Source organism: Saccopteryx bilineata, chromosome 10 (assembly GCF_036850765.1).
Source record: "Saccopteryx bilineata isolate mSacBil1 chromosome 10, mSacBil1_pri_phased_curated, whole genome shotgun sequence".
In the NCBI taxonomy this organism is placed as follows: domain Eukaryota; kingdom Metazoa; phylum Chordata; class Mammalia; order Chiroptera; family Emballonuridae; genus Saccopteryx; species Saccopteryx bilineata.
In genome coordinates this window covers 66,269,742-66,293,623 of record NC_089499.1, presented here as the reverse complement: position 1 = coordinate 66,293,623, position 23,882 = coordinate 66,269,742, and the positions used below count along the sequence as shown (strand labels likewise).

The 23,882-nt window shown below is 43.6% G+C and overlaps 1 protein-coding gene across 18 annotated transcripts in view; it reads right to left on the bottom strand.

The window, feature by feature from the left end:
• The window catches only part of FOXP1 (forkhead box P1), a 671,570-nt gene that overhangs the window by 70,842 nt on the left and 576,846 nt on the right, over window positions 1-23,882 (bottom strand). For 17 of the 18 annotated variants that reach the window (XR_010727343.1, XM_066245805.1, XM_066245816.1 and 14 more), the window contains 2 exons: window positions 22,979-23,132; window positions 14,601-14,808 (listed from right to left, as the gene is read on the bottom strand). Coding sequence is in view for 17 of the 18 variants with exons in the window: in XM_066245805.1 (XP_066101902.1) it covers window positions 14,601-14,808; window positions 22,979-23,132 (362 nt within the window). In the remaining variant the exon portion in view is untranslated. The remainder of the gene's footprint in view (window positions 1-14,600; window positions 14,809-22,978; window positions 23,133-23,882) is intronic. The other variant, XM_066245814.1, reaches the window with a different exon arrangement.

Genomic DNA, 23,882 nt, shown 5'->3' with positions numbered 1-23,882 from the left:
CCTATAGCATCAGTGGCCAACGGGTATCAAATACCTAAGTACTCTCAATGGTTTCCTGACTTTAATGCCTCACCAGTTCTCCTTGTTCTGAATATTTCATCTATTACAGTATCTGCACTGAAATTCAGCACCTCCTGGCTACAGACGGGCTGTCCTAGATGAGCAGGAAGTGGCAATGGACAGGAGACTAAGAGTCTTCCCTTCAGGGAGCTCACTGCGTTTAAAAAACCCTTACCTGCTTCCTATGTGGGGGTGGAAACACATATACCACAACATTCCATTAGGGCTCATTTTAAACAAATTACAGACTTATCACATTTGGTATATACTGTGCTTCTATTTTTGAATGTATTACATTGTGTTGCAAGAGTCAGTTTCCATGTTTTTGTCTCTGAATACCCTGTGAGCTCCTAAAGAAGAACCATGTTCTAGTTATTTTTTACTGACTAGAACCTATAGTTAGTATAAAATAGATGCTCAAATAAAGTGGTTGAATGAATGAATGACCTTAACAATTGTTAATATTTACTAATAAGCACCTATTACATGCCAGAGACTACACTGTGTATTGACTCATTTAATCCTCACAGTTAATCTATGAGGAAAGACTTGTTATCATATTCGTTACTGAGATGGAAACTGAGGCACACCTAGATTAACTGAAGAGGGCAGCATGTACTGGAATGCAGGCAGTCTGTCTTCAGAGTCCATACTCATAATTACTAAAAAACACAACCACGCACACACATGAGGTATGGGCCTTGAGTGAGCAAAACATGTTATTCCTTTGTTCCTGCCTCAGGCCCTTTGCTTCTGCTGTGTCCTCTACCTGGAGGACTCTTGACTCACTTCTTCACATCTGCTTAAGAGTCACTTCTTCAGAATGTCTTTGTCAGACCAGCCAATTTATCCAGATAATAACCTTAGCCCCACTCTTCCCCCTTCCGTGCTTTATTTTATTATTATTTTTTTAATGAGAAGAGGGGAGATAGATAGACTCCCACATGCACTCCAACCGGAATCCACCTGCAACCCCTGTCTGGGGCCACTGCTCAAATCAACTGAGCTATCACCTGGGGCTGACGCTGGAACCAACGAACCACTGCTGGCTACCAGAGGGGAAGAGAGAGAGAAAGGGGAGCGGGAGGGGGAAGAGAAGCAGATGGTCGCTTTTCATGTGTGCCCTGACTGGGTATCGAACCCAGGAAATCTGCATGCCAGGCCAATGCCCTATCCACTGAGCAAACTGGCCAGGGCCTTCAGAACGCGGTTCTATCAGTTTTGTTATTATGTCATTACTTGCTTGTTCTATCTCTCTTCTACAACGTCTGTTCCATGAGGACAGACTCTGCCGAGTTCACGGTTGTATCCATCAGAGACTAGGACCCTTGGAGCATGGGTAGAGCTTGGTAAGTTTTGTGGAATGAATGAATACACATCAGAGCTCTCCAGTGACTTCTGTCCTGCTCAGTTAGGAGCATGATTTTTGTTGAGCCCTGGATAACTTCTCATTTATTTTTAGGTCTCTTCTTAGTTCTGTCTGTGTAATCATATAATTTATTCAAACACCACTAGATTACTCCAGCTTTTGGTGTCAATTTTTTTCTAACTAAACTGCCACTTATTTCTCACAGATCTTTGACACTAGACATCTTGTTCTTGTCATAAATATGACTCATACAGGAAAATTTAAGTTGAATGTAGGTGCTCATATGTACCAGAATGTTTCCATCAATATTTCAGATATTTAAAAAAAGAGACATAATCAGAGATGCCTGTCCAATAAAGTCTATAATAGTAATTTCAGGGGAGTTTTAGCCTTTTAAGTATATAACCTGAAATCCAATTGAGGAACCAAAGCCACAATGTTTATACAAACAAATGAAATTTTTCTTTATCTTCTACCATAATGTACCCTCACATTCAATATTCACAGCCAAAATAAAAAATATACACAAAAAGAATATTTTCAAAGATATACCTCAAAGCATTAAAAAAAAAGGAAAGAAAGAAAAGAAAAAGGAAAAGAGAAGAAAAAAAATCAACTTTGCCATTAGACTGATTTCCTGGAAGACTATAAAAGAAATAAAATTTGAAGGTCATAAAAGAGTGTCTATTTGTTTAGGGAAGTCTTACAGGTAGGATAACTATCATTAGCTACATTTGCTATGGGATCTGTGTGTTTACCAAACAAGAATACAAATAGTTACAGAAAAGCAGAACAACATTTGAGAGCATAAATGGAGAAAGTTTTGCCTTCTGGTAAATTTTTCAAAGTGCCTTTCAAAATGTCCCTCCTTTTCTCCTTGTTTATGGGGAAAATCTGTTTCAGTTCTAACAACTCCAAGCAATGTTTTACTCTCAGCTTTCTGAGACTGATAATGATTATCTCTACCCTTCCCCTTTTCTCATTTTAAGGCTTAAAAAACAATAAATAAACTAGGCCAAAAATACAAACTGTACACTAGAAATAAACAGTTTTCGCAACTGAAAATAAAAAACAGACAACAAAAGCCACAGACTTCACAAAAGAATGCTAGCACAGGTACACTGCCCTTCAACTGGGCTAACCCTATGACCCAGAAAAGGGGTGTGTATGTGTGTATGTGTGTATGTGTGTGTGTGTATTTCAAACTGACTTTCTATACATCATGTATGTTTCATGCACCTGAATTATACCTGCTAACTTAACCATTTGCTTTGAGAAATAAAGCAGGAAAAAAAAATAAGCCAGTAAGGCTCTTGTGGAATTTCTTAGTTGAGTGTGTGGTGTGTGTGCACACTGTAACCGTAAACCAAAGGGCCCCGCAGAGGCTGCTGTCAGTGGAAGCCTCCTCGTCACACTGCATTGACCACAGTGCCCACCAGGCTCAGGCCTGAAGCCCTTCTGTGAACGGGACAGATTGCCAGATGGATGAAGACACTGAACAAGCTGTACAACTCTTGGCGACATGTGCCCAGGGGACTGTCCAATATTAATGCCACCTGGGCTGTGGCAATTGTGCTCCGTATGTGCAGAGGCGCTGAGGAACCCGTCAGGATGTTATTTTTGAGTACACACAAAAGGAATATTACAGTTAAGAGAATCCTCTGGCTAGCATATCTGTTGCTCAGTTCCCGAAATAGTGTCCCAAAGGAACGGTTGGTTATCTTCTTTATTCACACAGGCAGAGTGACAAGCTGGAACACACATTAACAATTTCCCTTTGTGAGCTTCCACTATTGTTTTAATGAGAATATACTTTATAATATACTTCGCCTTCCCATTACAAAGAGGGTGGAACACTGCATTTTAGGACTGCTGAGCATATGTAGCACGCACATATGTATTCCCCCGTGATCTGGCTGGGGTGTGGGCTGCTCAGAAAGAGCTGCAGAGTCAGGCTACAGGGTGACATCAGTGCGAAGAGGCATCTCTGTGCACCTCGACGAAGGACACGACTTTCAGATAAGTCTCCTGCAGAGCTCCCCCTCATCTGGCCCATTACTAGCATAAGAACACGGGACTCCAGCTTGTCACTGACACGAGAAAAGAGCAAGGCTAGACTTTTCCAAGCCACACAGCTGCTGTAGACTGTGGCTTCACTTTCCACTTCGGAATGGATCTAATATCTGGCAAAGAAAATTCTCTATTTATTTTATCTGAGTCGCAAAGTGCGTACTGCAACAAAACTATATATTAACCTAGCACATGAAAAGACGTTGCCAGGGTTCCCAGAAGGGTGATCCTCACTGTCTTCTGCTACACACATTCCGCCACAGCCCTGGTGCAGAATAAACACTGGAACAGCCAATGCAGATTCAGAGGAGGGGCTGCAGGCCCTTCCACACAGTGCGAACACTTGTGTGTACAGAGTTTGGGTCCCAACAGAGATCTAGTGAAAGAAAACCCTATCATAGCGGGACCAACTCATCAGAGAAAAATGAGAAGAATGGGGTTCAAGTATCGTTGTGGGGGGAAGCTGGCCCACCAGATGAGAAAGAGCCCACGGTCAGGATTCATATCATACAATGTCCCAGAAAAAAGTCAAAATCAACTGCATTTAAGAGAAACATAAAATGAACATGACTCTCCAGAGCAATGATGTAATTTATTAGAAAGCATTTACCATTTAAACACAATGAAGAGGAAAAAAATCTGTAGTTTAATGATGACATGTTGTGGTAAAAGGTTCACGTAATGCCAGTGGCTGAGGCCAGGCAGGTTCACAGTGGATTGGGACACAAGGTAGAAAAACTGTGGAGCCGAAAAGCGTTGGGCCATTCCGTTTAAGAAAGTCTCACAAGCACACAGGCAAGGGAAACTGCCTCTCAGGCAAACAAACAGCAAGAATGGCCCCTCACAGTGGCGGGCAGGCAATCCACACATCCGCAATCCCTCTGAGCGCAAGTGCCCATAGCTTTATATAGGCCACACACACATGGTGCTGCCAGGTGCTCATGCCCTAATCCGGCAAAGGGCTTTGCAGCTGGTGAACCAGCGAGCAAGCCTAACACAGCTGCCCCACAGTACACAATAGTTCTCACAGTATAATGAGTTTTTTCTTTTAATCGCCACACAATGTAAACATTCAGGGAAATCTGTAAACAGATCCCACACGGCAAGCAGGTACTTTAGACTTTCTCCCCTTGGCCCTCCCTGTACATGTGAGTGACAGGAGGTGATAAAGCACTACACCACACTGCTCCGAGAGAACCTCTCTTCCTACCTTTCAGACCCAGAATCAATTGGTTGTGAGCAACAGGACACAGTTCTTCAAAGTCTTGTTGTTGCCAAATATCCAGCTGCACATGGGGGAGCCAATTAGCCCCCAGGTGCTTCTTTCTGACATAAACTGGAGCATTTTAGCCCTAAACAAGCTATTTCCCAAGCAGAACCAGATGAAGGACAGGTGACACTATGAAGTGTCTGCTCTGGAGCAGAAAGAAGCACCTGTATTTCAGGCCCCTGCAACTGGCCGCCTCCTCTTCTTTCTGGTCTTTACAACAGCGGGCAGGACACACCCAGCTTCTCTTTACTGCCCCACTTAGCTCCTTGCAAAAAGATGAGGCAGGGTAGAAAACTGAACAGCAGGGAACCTCTTGGGGCTTCTCTTAAACTGTGGATGAACACAAAGGTCTGTCCCCAGGATACCACGCTTGCAGCACGTAATGCCTATGGCAGAAGCCAAGCAGGTCCACAGTGGATCTGAACAGATGGTAGAGAAATCGCAGAGCCAGAAAGTGCTGGGCCAATAAAGTTCCACAACTTCACAACGGCAGGTAAGCACACAGGCAGGGGAAAACCACTTCTCAGACAAACAGCAAGAAGGGCCGCTCACAGTGGTGGGCAGGCAGTCCGCCATTTGCAATCCTCCTGAACACAAGCACCCACAGCCTTACATAGGCCACACACATGTGGTGCAGCCACACACTCACATACCCGTCAGGCAAAGTGCTGCAGCCAGTAACCCAGCAAGCAAGCCTAACACAGCCGCCCCACATTCCACCCCTGTAGGTTGCTGGCCTCACAATCTACATGACATACAGACCAAAGAGGACAACTACAAAGGTGCCCTTTACAACGTCTCCCTGAGCACTCTGCCCACCTCCTACTCCCCACCCCGATGGTGCCAACAGGGCCATGTCCACTAAAACCAAAAAATGTCCTTGGAGCATCTCTGCAACTGGTAAGAGCAGCTTCCTGGTGCAGGAAGGCCTCCACAGGTGCCACGCCCCCCATCAGGGTCTCTCACAGTTGCAGTCCAAGATCACTCCATGACAGACAGCCCAGCTGTCTGTGCAAATCACCAAGGTAGAAGTCCTTTGCAGAAACTACACATTTAGCTCTTTATTAACGGACCTCAGCACCTTTCCATAAGTGCTCTGTTCATTGCTACAAGCCCCATCCAAACCCTCAGCAAATTACAGGCCTTGGTGGGGTGAAACACATTTGAGGCCTGTGCTGCCTTGGCAGTTCTCTTAGCTGAACATGAACACCAGCCTTTTTCCTGGGTGATGGCAGGGCCACCACTTACCCTGTTTTTTTCTGTGGCTGGAACCTCTGTTCTGACTCAAGCTGCTGCCAAAGCTCCAACAAGACACTATGAGGCCTGCCATCTAATTTCTCCCTATCTGCCCCAGCTGCAATCAAATCTACCCACATGTGTTCAGACAAACTTCTCAGGCCCATTTCTCTGTTAGTCAGGGATGCAGCACAGCCATATGGTCCCTCTCTGCTCTGGAGAGCACGATGCCATGCACCCCTATGTCCGGCAGCCGCACCAAGCAGGCTGCAGGGATCAGTGGGTTTCTGCCTGAATTTCACCCCCAACTCCATCAGCTCTGCCCGGTGTGGGGCCAGACCACAGAGTGCTCCACTACCTGGGGAGGAGGCTGTGGCTGCCCCTCAGGGACTTTTGGCTGCTGGGTCTTCACCTTCTTGGCAACCACTAGTTGGACTCCAAGTCTACCACTCAGAAGAGTGGGAAATGCCTGCTCCCACCATCACAGAGCCACTTGCTGGCATGAATGCAGCTCAATCTTCTGTGCCGCTCTGGCTCCTAAGGCTGCCAGCTCTCGGCCTGAAGCTGACTCTCAAGCTCCTGAACCTGCAGTTGTTTCTCCAATAGCCATCACTGCCAACATTTAGCTTCCAGGGCAAACTGCAACTCATGAACCTGCAATTCCTTCTCCAGAGACTGCTCTAGTTCCATGTGCCACTGGTGCTCAGCTTGCACCTCACACTGCAGCTCTCAGACCCAGTCGGCCTCCCTCTCCAGTGCTCTCTCCAGTTCACACCATCGTTGACGTTCTGTCTCCAGCTCGTCCTGGAACTTTCGACCTCACTCAGCTTCTCACACAGAGCTCTTGGTTTCTTCTTGCAGGACTGTAAAAAACAACCAGCCCTGGAGCTAAATGTGTACAGGAGAGCCACTGGGAACAGTCACTCCTCTATTCTAACCCTCAAGGGTGTCAGTGGCTCCATACCAATCTGCTCCAAATCCTGCCCACTATGCCAGATGTAATGCCAAAGGCTGAGGCAAGGCAGGTTCACATTGGATTCAGGAAGACAGAAGAGAAATTGTGGAGTCGGAAAGGGTTGAGCCATTCCATTTAACAGAGTCTCACAATGGTAGACAAACACACAGGCAGGGGAAACCGCCTCTCAGGCAAACAAACAGCATAATGGCCCCTCACAGCGGCTGGCAGACAATCCACCATTGCAATCCCTGTGAGCACAAGCACTCACAGCCTTATATAGGCCACACACACGTGGCATTGCCACGTGCTCACACACTAATCCAGCAAAGGGCTTTGCAGCTGGTAAACCAGCGAGCAAGCCTAACAAAGCTGCCTCACACAGCGTATGGCCTGGTCCTGACCTCTAAGCTCTACCGGTGCTAAGTGTGATCCTATTGTCTGGGTGGAGAAGCCCACCAGGGAACCACCAGACTGTGGCAGTCATTGCAAGGACTCTGGGGTCAGGAGACCTTGGTTCCAGTCCCTGCCTGGCTCCCAACTAATAGTGCAGCTTCTGCAAGTTATAAAATCATTCTCAGGCCCACAATACCATTTGTACAAAAAGGACAGTAAGGATTCCATGGGAAAATGAGCATCGAGGTTGATATTAAGTCCTTTACATATGGGGCCAGACAGAGTAGTAGTTTAACAAACGGTGGCTGCCCTGGCCAGTTGGCTCAGTGGTGGAGCGTCGGTCTGGCATGCAGAGGTCCCGGGTTCGATTCCCGGCTAGGGCACACAGGAGAAACGCCCATCTGCTTCTCCACCCCTCCCCCTCTCCTTCCTCTCTGTCTCATTCTTCCCCTCCTGCAGCCGAGGCTCCATTGGAGCAAAGATGGCCCAGGCGCTGGGGATGGCTCCTTGGCCTCTGCCCCAGGTGCTAGAGTGGCTCTGGTCGCAACGGAGCGACGCCCCGGAGGGGCAGAGCATCGCCCGTGGTGGGCGTGCCGGGTGGATCCCGGTCGGGCGCATGCGGGAGTCTGTCTGACTGCCTCTCCCCGTTTCCAGCTTCAGAAAAATACCAAAAAAACAAACAAAACAAAACGGTGGCTGTATGAGCATCAGCACCACATGCCAGCTACTCCTTCCTTCCAGCAACATATCCTCTACTCTGCTTACTCACACGGAATAGAAAGCCATTAGTTTTCAAATTTTTTGCAAAAATCTCTCACTTCCCAACAGTATCAAAACCAAGGTAACTTGAACAAACATGCCACTTGCTTCTCAAACTTAAATGTGGATGCCATAGTCCTGGGGAGTGGGGTCCAGTGCAGACAGAGCCTGGTTTGGTAGCAATGGTGGCGGTACTGCCATTCTGCGTTTCTCACAAGCTCCCAGGGGACATCAGAGCTGCTGAAGTAGCTGAAGGTGACTAGCAAGAATCTAGGGTGTGCATGAGGAACACACACCCCTGTACCTCACCTCAGCCCATGAGACCCAAATCTTCATGGGCAAAGCTAGGAAGCTGCATGTGTTAACAAATACCCGTGAGAGTATCATCAGGAAAGCTAGGAAACATGGTCTTATTAAATATTTAAGGTCAGGAGTTGGCAAATTTATTTTTCAGTAAATGTCTTTGTGGGCCACATGGTCTCTGCTACAATTACCCAAGCCAGCCACTGTAGCATGAAAGCAGCCACAGATAACATATAAATGAATGAGCATCACTATGTTCCAATAAAACTTTATTTATAAAATGAGCCATGGGCCAGACCTGGCTAGATTTGGCTCGTAGGCCACAATTTGCTGACCTCTGTTATAGATCAACTGCCACAACATATATTGTCAAGAAATAGCAGCAGCAATTTTGAAGACAGTTTGGTGCAATCTGACTTCAGGCTCTCTGAAATGTTCTAGCGGAAAGGAGACATGGGGTGACCGATGTGTTAAAGTATTCTAACCAAAAGAAATCACCTAATTTCCAAAACAACAAAAAAGTTACAATGAGAAACAGCTACTCAGAAGAATGAAAGCCTAGAGTTTACTGCTTAACTATCTGGCTCAAAAGGCCCTAAATATGAATATATATGAAAGTTAAAGGCTTGTGAAATTAGAACACTTCTGAAACCAAGCTTTTCGAATTTTAGAAAATAAACCAAAAGCACTAATATTCATTCATGAATGCAAAATTTAGTTTGAAAAATATAATATAAAGAAAAAAATAAAGCACCAGGCCTGTCCACATTTCAGAGTCCCTTGTGTTTGAAAATAATGAGGCTGGTAAACACAAAGGTTATTGTTCCACAGTCATTTTATGGCAACATGTCAAGAGGCTACAAACGAAAAACAGAGACTGTGCATCAAGTGAAGCTGTCTGACGGAACATGGTACACTAACCAAGCAAAGACTTCCAGGGGTCATGTGAAAACCGCTGCCAGATGCAGAGTGTAGAGAATGCGAGCACCCAGACGCACGTCTGCGCCAACACATGAGAATGAAGACTCAGGAAGGCACGCTGAGCATACGGAGGTGGATCAGACTTCAGACAGGGGCCCAATCTGGCCACCTAACTCTGCTTAAGGAAGCCTTGCAACAAATATTGAGAAGAGCTATACATCCGAGAAATACTCAAGTTATAAAAAAAATCACTTGATGGTGGTTGAAGTGAAAGCAAAAGTCTGGGAAGAACCACAAAAATAGGACAATTTTTAATATGGACTACAGAAGAGAACTGAGGTGGAATAAAAACCATATGATGTATCAATGAGGAACCTCAGACTGATATAGCAGGAAGGAGAGTGAGGGCCCTTTCCAGAGAGGGGCTTGTTTGCATTTTCCTTGTGCAGACCTTACATGGGTTTCACTTTTGTCTTTTATGTGCTGTTTCAGACTGCAAATAATTTGCATTTTGCAAATCCTACCCACCGCGTCCCTTCACAAAAGGCCTAGTAAATGTCTGTTCCCAAATTAAAAGAGGAAACTGCTATTTTCCTTTAAATGTGCTGATTTGCACACAGTAGGTTAAATACATGCCCTGCTGGATTGATTTTAAATTAAATTTAAAAGTTCTTTTAGGAACACTGACTTTAATTAATCATAATTAAGTAGTCATGTGACGCTTAACGACAGGGATAGGTTCTGAGAAATGCACAGCTGGAAATTTCGTTGTTGAGTGAACATCACAGAGCGTACTTCCACACACCTAGATGGTACAGCCTGCTACGCACCTAGGCTACATGGTATGGCCTGTGGCTCCCAGGCTACAAGCCTGAGCAGCACGTTACTCTGCAAAACAACCTAAGATTAAATCAAGTGCAAGAGAAAATGATGCAATTGAGACGTGGTAAACATGAGATGTACGAGGCCACAGCCAGAGGAATATGCATGCTGTTTTACACAATAAAAACTATAGCACAGCAAATACATAAACCAGTAACAATTGCTCATTACCAAGTCACATGTACTGTATACATAATTGCATGTGCTATACTTTTATACGATGGGCAGCCCAGTGGGTTTGCTTACACCAGCATCGCCACATAAGCATGAGTAATACATTGCATTGTGACATTAAGATATCACTGGGTATTAGAAATGCTTTGGCTCCATTAAAATTTTATGGGACCACAGTCCTATATGCAGTCTGTTGTTGACAAAATGTCCTTATGAGTACATGACTGTATCCACTTTTAAGCTGAATAGAAACTTTAAGTGCTGTTCAACTAAAAGAGAGACTTAAATTTGAAATCATGGATATGCCACTAACCAGTTCTGTGACCCTACATCAGTTATTTAATCTCTATGACTCAATTTCCTCATCTGTACAATGGCTATAATAATCCCTACTGCTTCCCATGGGTCACATAAATAAAATGAGACATCACTCCAAAGGCAAGAGTTTAGCTGGTGTTTGGTACAGAGAAAGAACTGATGAAATGGGAGTTCCCTTCCCTTTCCCTAATGCACCAGAACAAAATATGATATTTAGAATTTTAATTCAGGCAATTACTTAAGTAGTAATTGCTATTTGTATTTACATAGCTGCTTTGATCCAACCAGCTCCAAGGGCTTAACTAAATTTAGCATTTTAATAAATGTTTCATTTGCATTCTGTTGATTTTGTTTACCCACACCAAAACTTGTAATTTCCTAAAGCAAGACAGTCAGACAAGTTAAGAAAACAAGGTAGTGTCATCATGTTTACAGGCATCCTAGGTCTGAATTCTGTCATTTGTCTAAGAAGCCAGGACTCCCTGGTCCTCCCCTGGAATAAGTGACAGTAGGAGTCAGAAGTGTGCCTTGTCCTCTGTCAGCAACCTTCAATTCCTACTGCTGGAGCCACCCCCCTCCCTTCAGGCAGTCCACGGAGGTCCGTTTGCTGCACCAATGAATTTATATATAATCACCAATGAATTTATATACAATAAACGTGATCAAATTGTCAGAAAAAAATCAAAGCACGAAGCACAGGGCCAGGCCTCCATTCTGACGATGCTGAATGTCCGTGATTACAGGGACAGGATATTAAGAAGCCTTGATCTGAGTGTCAGTATCGCCTCCCAAATGACACGGGCTGCTCATCCACTCACAGTGCCGAATATTGAAAGACATGTGGACAATGCACAACAGGGAAGTGGGTTTCTATTGGCAATCTTTCCCAAAGTGTTTTTTTTTCCCTTCTCTACACTCAAGGGTTTACTCTGAATGATTTAATTATCATTTTCCTTGTGTACTACAAATTAGAGAGGAGAGTGGGAGTGTCATGCCAAGAGCGTTATTTATCGCCGAAACAGACTGCAGCTCACCAAACCCAGAGCTGCAGCTCAGTGGCTGCGCGGAGGAGCCCGCAACGAGCCTGGGCCGGAGCTGGAGAAGGCAGCCTGGCCGCCAGACAGCTCGCCGTATCCAAAACAGAACCCTCAGGACACGGCCTCTTTCCAGCAAACTTTCACATAGAGTGCTCCCAAATCTTTTTTTTTTTTAGATTTTATTTATTCACTTTTAGGGGGAGGGAAGAGAGAAAGAGAACAGGGAGAGGAGCAGGAAGCATCAGCTCCCATATGTGCCTTGACCAGGCAAGCCCAGGGTTTCGAACCGGTGAACTCAGTGTTCCAGGTCGATGCTTTATCCACTGCACCACCACAGGTCAGGCCCAAAACTTTTCAAAAAGAATTCTTAGTCTAAGGTTAAGAGTTTGAGGAGCTAGACTACTTTTCTTCAGAGTGGCAGGGCCTCTGGCTTGTTCAGATATTGTTCAGGAAAACGGAGGGAAGATTATCACAATGCCAGCCATGGAGAAAAAGAGAGAGCCCCGCAAGCACGGTGAGCACAGTGGCCCTCCCACCGGGGACACCCAGAGGAGCGGCAGCTCGGGTGTGCGAGAGCCTGTTTGTAAAATGATAGCTCTCAGACCATTTCCCGCTATATAAACAGGACAGCACACACATGATTTTAAAACTAACCTTAACAAGGTAAAACCATGTAACATTCACAAGCATCTATGTATACATGACAGTTGAATTTTTAATGATGAATTCTGTAAGTTTGTAACTTTTGAACTGTCTTTAATTTAAGGTGCTCATTTGTCTTATTTGCTACATTCAGTTAAAGTATGCTAACTAGAATTATCATTTAATCCAGCTATGTCTAACAATCTATCAGATAACAAACTGACAGAAGCAGTGATATGCAATTTCATAGGTGTTCCTTTCTTGCATGAACAATTGAGAAATTCACCGTTTCTACACCCAGATTAAGGCTCAGTAAAACCTGGATTCTTTCCTGATCTTTATTCTAATTCTGACCTGTAATATGCTGAAGATTATGCTCAACTTCTGTGCAGAAAAATAAGGATCATTAAAAAAAATCAAACAAATGTATTCTCCTGGAATTTAGACTGTCTCTTGGATCCATTTACTTTTAAATGCGCTATAAGATATGAAAAGGGCTATTCTGCTCCCACAAATCTCATTGTTAATCTATCATCTGACTGCAAACACATAACCTTTTAGAATAAAACTGAGCACACTGCACCCAAACAAGAAGCATCTGTGTCACAGAAGATCTGTGCAGGCTAAACATGGCCAACAAGATTGCAACAAATGGCCAAGTGCTTCAGTGGGTACTTCTCAGTGTCCAGGCCTCCTGCTTCATCCTGCTCCTGGGTGAGGATGTAAGTCCACCACACTCTGCAGCAAGTACAGGCACCAGCCAAGGACACCAGCACATTACAGCCTAGAGGACGACACGGGACGACAGCCCAGAGCCTTCTCTTTCACACCATCTAAGGATCGGTGTGTTTTTTAAAAGTGACGAAGACATTATGAAAGATTATAAAACAAGAACTAAGATGGCTTCCAACACACACACCAATCTTTCCTAACTGGAATGAATACAAGTCACACTAGTCCAACGGCCCCAAACTGATCTTAATGGGTGGTCATCAAGTTTTGGTTAAAACATATAGGACTCTTATTTCAGGAACCCATTCAAGGATTATGCTTGAATGTGACACGTGTGTGTGTACACACACACACATTCAGATGTTTTCTGCGATGACTAAGTTCTAAATAGAAAAAATATTGCTGGCATAAAGATACAAATCTAATTAAACCAGTGGGCTTCCTGATGTTTTCTATTTCAAGACATGTATTAAATGATATTTATAATTGTGTAAGTGAAAAACATAGTTTAAAAACTTTCACTAAGTCACTTTTATTAAAAAACAAAATATAATTTTTTTATCATGGAAATGACACTATCACATGATTTCTAAGGTTTCTTCTGTCTGTATAAGCTCTGCATTATGAAATATATAGGAAATGGTTTAAAGATAGTAAACTAAAAAACAAAATATTTAAAAGCACTTTTGAAAACCATTCAACAACAGTGTCAACGCTTATGTTTGCTCAGATAGAATCATGGTTTGACAGCTTCATGTTCTTAGAACTGTATGCTAACATGACAGATCACTATCTACAACAACCTTAGCTTTAACTAACGTCCAAATGAAGCTCAGGGCAATTTAAAAGTAGGAAGTCTTCACTTCCAAACAGAAATGCAACAACTGAGACAGTGCTACCATCTATTCCTCAATCAAGAGAGGGGTGCTGCGTGCTTGTGTGTGCACATACACGGGCCCCTTCCACATCTCCAAGCTGCCAGCCTTCACTAGCAGTTACTGTTAAAAAGGCCATGTGCTTTGGGGACACAGTAATGAAAAATACGGCTCTCTACCTTTAAAGAGGGCAGTGCAGAATAGTCTAGTTCTATTTTTTCTCAAACCATGATTTGAAATTGCCCACAGTGGACACTGCTACTCCCTGAGATGGCGTCTGGAGCCAAGGAAGTCAGCCTGCCTGAGTGAGTGAGCACCTGGCAGAACAAGGCCTGGAGTGCTTGAAGTCCAGCCCATCCACGGAGAACCAGACTGCCTGGTTCCTAATGTTAGGCTACACCAACGTTAAGTGCTAATTCCATGCTGAAGAGGAGAAAATAATCAGATTTCTCACACCAAACAATATTGAATGCATTCTTAAGTAATTATATGAACATTCAAGTCACACGGGGCCAATTAGGGCTCACAGAGATATGGAGGCACAGCCATCCACCTCCATGTTAAAGGCATTTTTGGACACATCTCAGTGGCTCATTCCTACCTTTCCCTTTTGGGGGTGTGGACTGAGAGCTGTCCATTGGTAGAGGCATGTGGGTTCATTATTAAGGAAGTCTTGGAAGGGGCGGAGGAAGAGACACATGTTGTCGTGGTCAGATCCAGGCTGCTGTGATTGCTGCCTGTGGTTTCCTCGGCACTGTGAGCACTCGTCACTTCTTTCCAGAGCTGCTGCAGTTCTGTTGGAATCATGCCTGAAACAAACAAATTGGATAATTAAATCAATTAACAGCCAATTCCATCCTCTTCAAACAGTAATTAAATCAAAGAGTCAGTAAACAAAGCCTAGTGTTAGGGGTTTTTTTGGTATGTGCAGTTTTCTTTCCCTCCTAACTAAAGCAAACAATGGCAGGAACAACTCTGTCCTCCCCTGAGCACAGGTGAAGTGTCCTCAGCAAAACATAGCAACTGCCAAGAAGTATGCCTCTACCCACACTCTGGTTGATAGATTTTTTGGAAGAAAAAAAAAAGTAGATACCTGTTATATATCTTTAGGCACAAAGAACGACTCAAAATAAATTTGTTCAACCATACTATTATGACAATATGAACCACAAAATGAATAATTTTTGTGCTTAAGTCTTAAATGATGACAAATAGCTTTGTTATTAAATATAGTTTTTATTAATCACTTTTAGACATAAATTATGAATTCATATCTTCCTCCTGAAATGCTTTTCAACTTTTAACAGTCAAATTGATTATACTATGATTATTTCATTAACACACCTATCTTCCTCATTAATTTTGGTTTCTAGTACCACATGCTTAATTGATGGATGTGTCTACTGAAAAACTGTATAACTTTTTATACAAGTAACACTATTATTACTGTCACTTCTTAGATCAGTGCTAATGAACCATTGCAGAATAAAATGAAAATGTAAAGTTGGAGCAATAAAGTTCTCTTGTTTTTTAAGGGGTTCAAAATGGACACGAGGTTTAAGGAGTAAAAGTCAATTGTATTTTAAATCCCAAGAAGAGACACAATCAGTATGTTCATCTCCCTCCTGTGGGCTCATTGCCTTTATTATAGTACATACACATGCAGGGGAGAAAAATATTCTAAATGGCAACTAACAACAAGCTCAGCTTCCTGAAAGAAAAAAAAACCCTAAGAGAAATTACAAGCCCTGTACATGAGAAGGCAATCCCACATTAGAAATGGGTGTCTGGGTTGCAGTTCCTGTTTTCTGTCAACTGTCACAGCTATCCCAGAAAGCCAGTCACTTTCTGACTCTACAGCAGCCACTGAAACAGGCACGCTTCTTACCAAATCTAAGGTATTGAATTTAAAAAGGAGGCTGTGTGCATTACATTCATTTGAAACACATAATAAAAAATGCCAAGGTCTAAATTTAATTTATTTTTGCCATTTAGAATACAATGGATAGATAATCATCTCAACGTGATCAGCCAAACATCTTTACTTTGCTAAACTGTTAAAGATTTTAATTATGCTAGCATTGGAGAGCACTGGCCTAATGAGGCGATGGACTCCAGAGAATCCGAGTGGTTAAGAACTGTGAAATGAGTCTGATAGGATTTTTTTATATTCACCGTGGATCGTTTGCATATCAAAGAGGAGTAAATTATTGCACAGCAGACCAATAACCTTCTCCGCCTTTCTGAGAGGAGTTAACAAAAACAGTTGGTCTCTCCTAACGGTTCACCACGAAAATGTTCAAATGCTTAAGGATTTGCAATTAATATATATTATAATAGAGGCTTCAAATGATACATTAAGTGGTCAGATATTCTTAGAACGCATCCTCAACAGCCAAGTCAGTTTTCTTCTTCCTTCATAAAAATCAAATGCCAATTATATTTTGATGGATTTTGTCCCAAATGAGCATTTAGTTATTAGGCATATTCAATTATTACTTGTCCCTTGAAATTAAACCTCGGAGGCAAATTAAACAACGGGAAAGGTCACTAGAGAATCCTGTGTCCAGTGTTGCTCCATCTGGGCTGTTATTTTCAAACACCTTGCGAAGTGACACGTGGGCAGTGTTTGTAGCTGACAGGCCTGCCACTGATGTCTGCACACCAACAATTACCTGGGAATGCGCTGACCCTGGGACCACTGTTTACTCAATTGAAACAACAGTGGATAGGCTTGTCTGTTGGTGATAGCATATTGTTATAAAGCTGCACAAGTCAACACCTATTTTTATTTTCCAAGGAGTAAATATACTTGAAAAGAACAAGCCGGCTAATTTTCCACTTAACTGATTTCTGGGTCAACTGCCCAGTAAGTGGGAAGACTGGAGGAACGAGGGTCTAACAACTGTTTTAACACTCTCCCTCTGAAAAAGAGTGGAACTTTGAAGCCATTTTTTTTAAAAAAAGTGAATTAAGCCTGTTAAAAATAAAAACTAAAAGATGTGTATCTAGCAAATAAAAACAGAGACAAATGTCTTGTTATATTTGTACATCTACAAAGACCATTCCCATTACTCTACCCTTTTTTTTCTTTTTCTTTTTGTATTTTACTGAAGTGAAAAGAAGGGAGCCAGACTCCCGCATGTGCCCGAACGGGATCCACCCGGCATGCTCACTACGAGGTGTTGCTCTGCCCATCTGGGGCATTGCTCCATTGCAACCAGAGCCATTCTAGCGCCTGAGGTGGAGGCCATGGAGCCATCCTCAGTGCTGGGGCTAACTTTATTCCAATAAAGCCTTGGCTGCGGGAGAGGAAGAGAGAGAGAGAGAAAGGAGAGAGGGAAGGGTAGAGAAGCAGATGGGCTCTTCTCTTGTGTACCCTGACCAGGAATAGAACCCGGGCCATCCACACGCTGGGCCAATGTTCTACCATTGAGACAATGGGCCAGGGCCTCTACTCTCTTTTCATTACAATGGGTTAGCCAATCAGTTCCATCATCTACAGGGAGAAATGGTAAACAAAGCAGTAACACATTTACTTACAACAAATGAACATCTGGGTCAAATTTCAATATGATTATTACTTTACTAATACTCTCATTAGCTTTAAAAGAAAGAAGTCAAATTGGTTTCCTCCATCAGGGCTATACCTTGTTAGTGTTGTGGAACTGCAAGTTTCCATGAACACTGTCTACCAAAGGATGCTGTTATTTTTTTACTGCTTGATTTTAGAAAGACAGAGAAATGGGAAGAGAGAGAAATGTTCATTTGTTGTTCCACTTATTTAGGCTTTTGTTGGTCACTTCCTGAACGTGCCCTGATCAGGGATCACACCCACAACTTTGGTGTTTTGGGACAATGCTCTAACCCAGTGGTAGACAACCTGGTCCCTACCGCCCACTAGGGGGTGCTCCAGCTTTCATGGTGGGTGGTAGCGGAGCAACCAAAGGATAAATAAAAAGATAGATTTAACTATAGTAAGTTGTTTCATAAAGATTTATCCTGCCAAACTTAGCAAAAATCTGACATAAAATACTTAGTAATTATTATTATTTGCTTTTAACTTGCTGTAACTCTGCTTTATAAATTTTATAAAGTAAAGTCACTTCCCTACTTTATAAATCACCATTACTGTGGAACCAGTGGGTGGTTAGAAAATTTTACTACTAACAGAGATACAAAAGTGGGTGGTAGGTATAAAAAGGTTGACTACCCCTGCTCTAACCAAAGGAGGTAACTGGCCAGGGCCCAGAGGATGCTGTTATTTTACAACCAAGATGTCACGATAGAATTAAGACAGATAAGCCCTGGCCAGGCGGTTCAATGGATAAAGAGTTGACCTGGTGCACCAGAAGTCATGGTTTAGACCCCAGATCAGGGCACATACGAGAAGTAATCAACGAGTTCACAATTAAATGGAATTAAGTGGAACTAAAAAGAACTAAGTGAAACGACATGTTTCTCTCTCTCAAATCAATACAAAAATTAAAAAATCAAAAAAGGACAGATAAAAGGTCGACTAATCACTCAGACTAAATAAACTAAATAGATACAAACTGGCCCTGGCTAAGTAGCTCAGTTGGTTAGAACATTATCCCAGTACACCAAGGTTACACGTTCAATTTCTAGTAAGGACACATATAAGAATCAACTAATAAATGCATAAATAAGAGGGACAACAAATCGATGTCTTTCTCTCTTTCTCTCTGCCTTACTCTGTGTCTCTAAAATCAATAAATTAAAAAATAAAAAGAATATCAAATTTCCAGAAAGCAAGCATTTCTTCCAAAATGGTAGATAAGAATAATTGTACCTAGATAAACAAATCCATTATAGGCATATAATTGAGCAATAAAATTTCTACTTATAGTTTATACTTAAAAATTAAAAGATCAGAATGAGCCTGACCAGGCAGTGGAGCAGTGGATAGAGTGTCAGCCTGGAACACAGAGGGCCCAGGTTCAAAACCCCGAGGTCACTGACTTAAGCACAAGGTCACTGGCTTGAGTATGGGATCACAGACATGATCCCACGGTTACTGGCTTGAGCAAGGGGTCACTCAGTCTGCTGTAGCCCCACAGTCACGGCACATATGAGAAAGCAATCAATGAACAACTAAGGTGCTGCAATGAAGAATTGATGCTTCTCATCTCTCTCCCTTCCTGTCTGTCCATATCTGTCCCTCTCTCTCTCTCTAGAATAAAAAAAAAAAGTAAAAATCTGAATGATAAGGAAAGTATATTTTTATATGGAATTACTGGTGCTGGAAAGAACTATATGATTAAAGAGATCAAGGAGAAAAACAGATCTGCTAATTAAGTAAAACAGAGAGAAGGCCCTATAATAACCTTACAAACAACAAATATATGCCTCCATTTCATGACCTTCAAGGGGAAAAAAAGGGCTTGAAAATCTAAACCTCTCCCTTCACTCCTATACATGTTTACATACATGTTTAGGGTAACTTAGCAAAAGCCATGAGTAGGCATGCAAGGGAATCTCCATGATTGTATCATAAGTGGGCATCTGCAGCTATTTTCACACATAACTCCTGTGCCTTGCCACTTTTCTTGCTCCAGGATAACTGGCTGCTTCATTATAAAAGAAAATGCAGACACTGGGTTAAAAAATGTATGTGGTGTGGGCAGCTGACAGACTACTTACTGTGCACGAAACTCAATTTTACAACCGCAGGTATCACCAGCTCAAAGACAGACAGAGTGGAGCCACCTTTCTTGTCCTTGCACACCCATACCCAGGTGACCACGTTCAAGCAAGCAAAGAGGGGACTCAAACCTCATAATGACATCAGCTCTAAGTCATTGTCTTTCTGATAAAGAAAAAACTTGTGATGTAGTCCAACATGACTGTGTTCTCACGCTACTCTGGGTGAGAGGTGAGAGGAGACGAAGCCAACCTCCTGACTTTCGGAGACGTGGCCACAGCCCTAGAAGTTCACTTGGCTGCAAGCACCTGACTCTAGAGTTATGTTTATGCATCTTAAGCATACATAAAGGCACTCTTCAGATTTTAAATATGCATCTTCCTAATGTTGCAGGGACTAATAGTTATAGCACACCGCTAAGCGTATCAATCAATGCCATGGCTAGTGAATTACCTACCAGTGTCTCTGATATGTTACTGCAGAGATTACACTTCATGCATGGCCACATTCATTTCTTTCACATTACACATGAGCTTGTCTTGTCACTGCCCAATTGCCCTCTTTGGGACAGCTTAACTAATGTACTACAACGAACCTCAGTGAGCAAACTCGACAGCACAGGAGCAGAAAGGGAGAGGCTGACGTCTGAGTCCAGAGGGTGTGCCAGAACAGCCTGCAATGTTTCCAACGGCAAACTCGAAGTTGTAATTAATACATGTTGTAACATTCTGCAAGCACACATACATTAGCCAAAGTGCCCTTTGTTTTCTCCTGGTATTGCTCAGTTACCAAACCTTCTACTTTGATAGCAATGGGGATGCTGATTATGTAGCAAGCAGTTGAGCAGTAATGGCAGAAACGGGAGGAAGGGCAAGAGGAGTTATGGGGAAAAGCCCTGGTCTCAACAGTAAAAACATACACAGTAAACAAAAGAACCCCCGACGGGACAGAAATTGGGTGTGGTTGACTGAGAGAGATCAAATGCAGACACGCCTCACTGTTGCACCTGACACCAAGAGTGTCTGACTGGCCAGAGGACCGTGCCATGCGCACCATCAAGGCTACAGGGCGTTCCTCATTGTAAGCCCTCTTCAGCAGGCAACTGAACCCAAGATGCCAGAGGCTGTAGCTACCAGCCTTTCAGGCACACATACACATTCACCCAAATGTATTAGCACAGAAAGGACTGGGGTCCTGGAGGAGGCAGGTAAATCTGCGGTAGCTTGTATGGAATAGGAAGATGATATTTCCCACCTCAACACACTTTCTTTTCTCCTTCCTGCTTCTGAAGAATCCATTTGCATTCACATTACACATGTGAAAGTTAAGAGTTGCTTTAACCAAGAGGATGTCCTAAAGACAGCTAGAGTACTCATTTGCTTCTGATGCCCTACACCTATTGGAATAACATGTCTATTGGGCAAATGAGTGTATAAAATCTGTATTCTCTGGTTTGCTCACTTTTATTTTTAAAAATGGCTGTTGCCAGGTGGGACAGTTAATTACCTTCCTGCTTGGGAAGGGGCTTTATTATGCTAATGTTTGCTGGAGGAGGGGTTTTAGTGCTGAAAAGTTTTCAGAAAGAGACCACGTTTTTGCAGAGGCAGCCAAGATGGCGGAGTACTGAAGGAGGAGCCAGTTTGTGCAGAGACAAGAGACAGGAACCAGAGGGGACTGAGCTAGTGGGGCCTTTGAATCTAGGAAAACCAGGAGAAAGTCAGTGGCTTTGGGAGCCCTGAATGGAAAGGGAAGTGTTTTCCCACTGTGTGTATTTACTCGCAGGCCAGTGCGAGGCTAGAATCAAGGCTGGCCCACCAGTTTTCAGCTCCGCTGTTTCTCTACCATCTATCCGAATCTAATGGGAACATGCATGAACCTGGTGGCCGTGGGGGCTGCGGCTACTGGCCGTACGATGTCAATGGCATTTTTTTTTGAGAAAGAGGCATGGAAAGAGAGGGACAGACAGGGACATCAAGCTGCTCCTGTAGGTGTCCTGCCCAAGGAATCAAACTGGCAACCTCCACGCTCCAGGATGACATTCTAACCAGTATCTGGCCAGGACTTAGAATTTTTATTGATTTTTAGAGAGACAGAGTGAGGCAAGGAGAGAGAGGGGAGGGGAAAGGAAAACATCCACTGTTGTTCCCCTCAGTCATGCATTCTTTGGTTGCTTCCCGTGTGTGCTCCACCGGGGATCAAACCTGCAAACTTATCAACTTGGGATGATGCCCTTAACTGACTGAGCTAATTGGCCAGGCCCACCAATGGCTTTTCAAAACAAAATTTAAACCTATGAAATCTTGTCATTTTTCAAAGAACCTCCATTTTCTGAGGAAGAGCTAGAGATATAAATGCTACCTGTTCTGACGAGTGTAGAACTAACCAGCTCAAATATCAACGGCCAGCCCTGGCCAGGTAGCTCAGTTGGTCAGAACATCACCTGATACGCTAAGGTTGTGCATTCGACTCCCAGTCGGAGCACATATAAGAATTAACCAATGAATGTATAAATAGGTGGGACAACAAAATTGATGTTTCTCTCCCTCTAAAAAAATCAATAAATAAAAAAAATTTAAGAAAGTATCAACGTGAAATGAAGGTAAAAAAAAGGGGGGAAATAGCCAACAAAAAAACTTCCTAGCTTGACCTGTGGTGGTGCAGTGGATAAAGCATAAACCTGGAAACACAGAGGTCGCCAGTTCGAAACCCTGGGCTTGCCTGGTCAAGGCACATAAGGGAGTTGATGCTTCCTGCTCCTCCCCCCTCCTCTCTCTCTCTCCCCTCTCTAAAATGAATAAATTAAAAAAAAAAACTTCCATTTTTGTAACAGAAAGACTTAAATCTTAATTGTTTACACAAAATAAACCTGACTCTACCCCTAGCTATTAAAAAGTGGCACATATAAAGCATTAGTAAGGTTTAAAACAAGTTACATGATATGAAATATAGCTTAAAATAACTAAAAACAAAAACCTTCAGGAAAATTCATTTGTGATTCTAAACTGAAAGCATTGGATTTTATTAAAATGCTCAGTAAGTCAAAGGCGCACTGCTCCTCCCACTGGACGGCTATGCGCCAGGACCGGCCAGCTAAGCCCTCAGACTGCCCTGGTACCCCCGCGGCACGAGAGCACTTGGCCTCGTGTAAGGATCCATCACTACTCCTTCACCCAGCTTGTTTTCTAAGTCTGTATGTGCCTGTGCTGATGGTCAGCTCCCCAGTGATGAGCTGGGACGCAGCACAGGACACCCCAGTACCTGTGCCCACAACACAATCTTCCCCGAGCAGTGCGTCCTGTGTCGTGGCCACCCACCTTGTGCGAGGGGCTGGAGGGGCAGCGTCGGCTGGCCAGGCTGGAGCGTGAGGAGGCCTTGGCGCTGCAGGGACAGGAGGTGCTGCTGCTGGAGCTGCTGCATCTGCAGGAGCTGCTGCTGGAAGGCCAGCTGCTGGGTTGCCACCTGCTGCTGCTGGAGGGGGCAGGAAGAAGACAGTAAGACGGAAGGTCACGCTTGATGTCCAAAAACGCACTGTTAGAACCCTATACCAAGACTGGGCACTAGGGCTGAGTGGAGGCTGTGTCGAAACGGTGTGAAAGGGACCAAACACCTCACCTCTGCAGACAGGTGAGAGGTGGGGGCCAGCCTACCTGCTGGTGTTCCCCCAGGAAAGTAACTTGTCCATCAGGTCAGCTCTGCACAGTGGGCAAGACCTGAGTTCTTACTAAACATGCGCACTTCCAGACTTAGAAGTTTTAACTGCACACACCAGGAAGAAGACTGCAGCACTGCATACAGGGGATTTGAACTCTGGACCTCCGAACTGCGAAGTACAAGCTGCCTTCCTCCTGCATGCACTGGGACAAGCTTTCAGCTACTCTGTTTATCATTTCTGACACAAATAAATGAGGAAAATCAGACCTTTGAAGAAGAAAAACTTCATCTAATATTGTTAATTAGCCATGACAAACGATGAAATAACATTGTAAATCTTTCATAGGAACAGCCACTGGATTTTAATTACACACATTCATAATTTAGCAAACAACATCGTACTCGACTACGTTCCATGTGAAGGACACTGTGGGCTTCAGATGCCTTCACTTGGCAGGAGTTCCAGATACCCCTCAGTGCCTGTGTCCACTTCCCCAGGGCTCTGCTCTTGACCTAACAGGGCTCTGCAGTGTGATAGCTTTTCTTTGATTGGACAATGACAGGAGG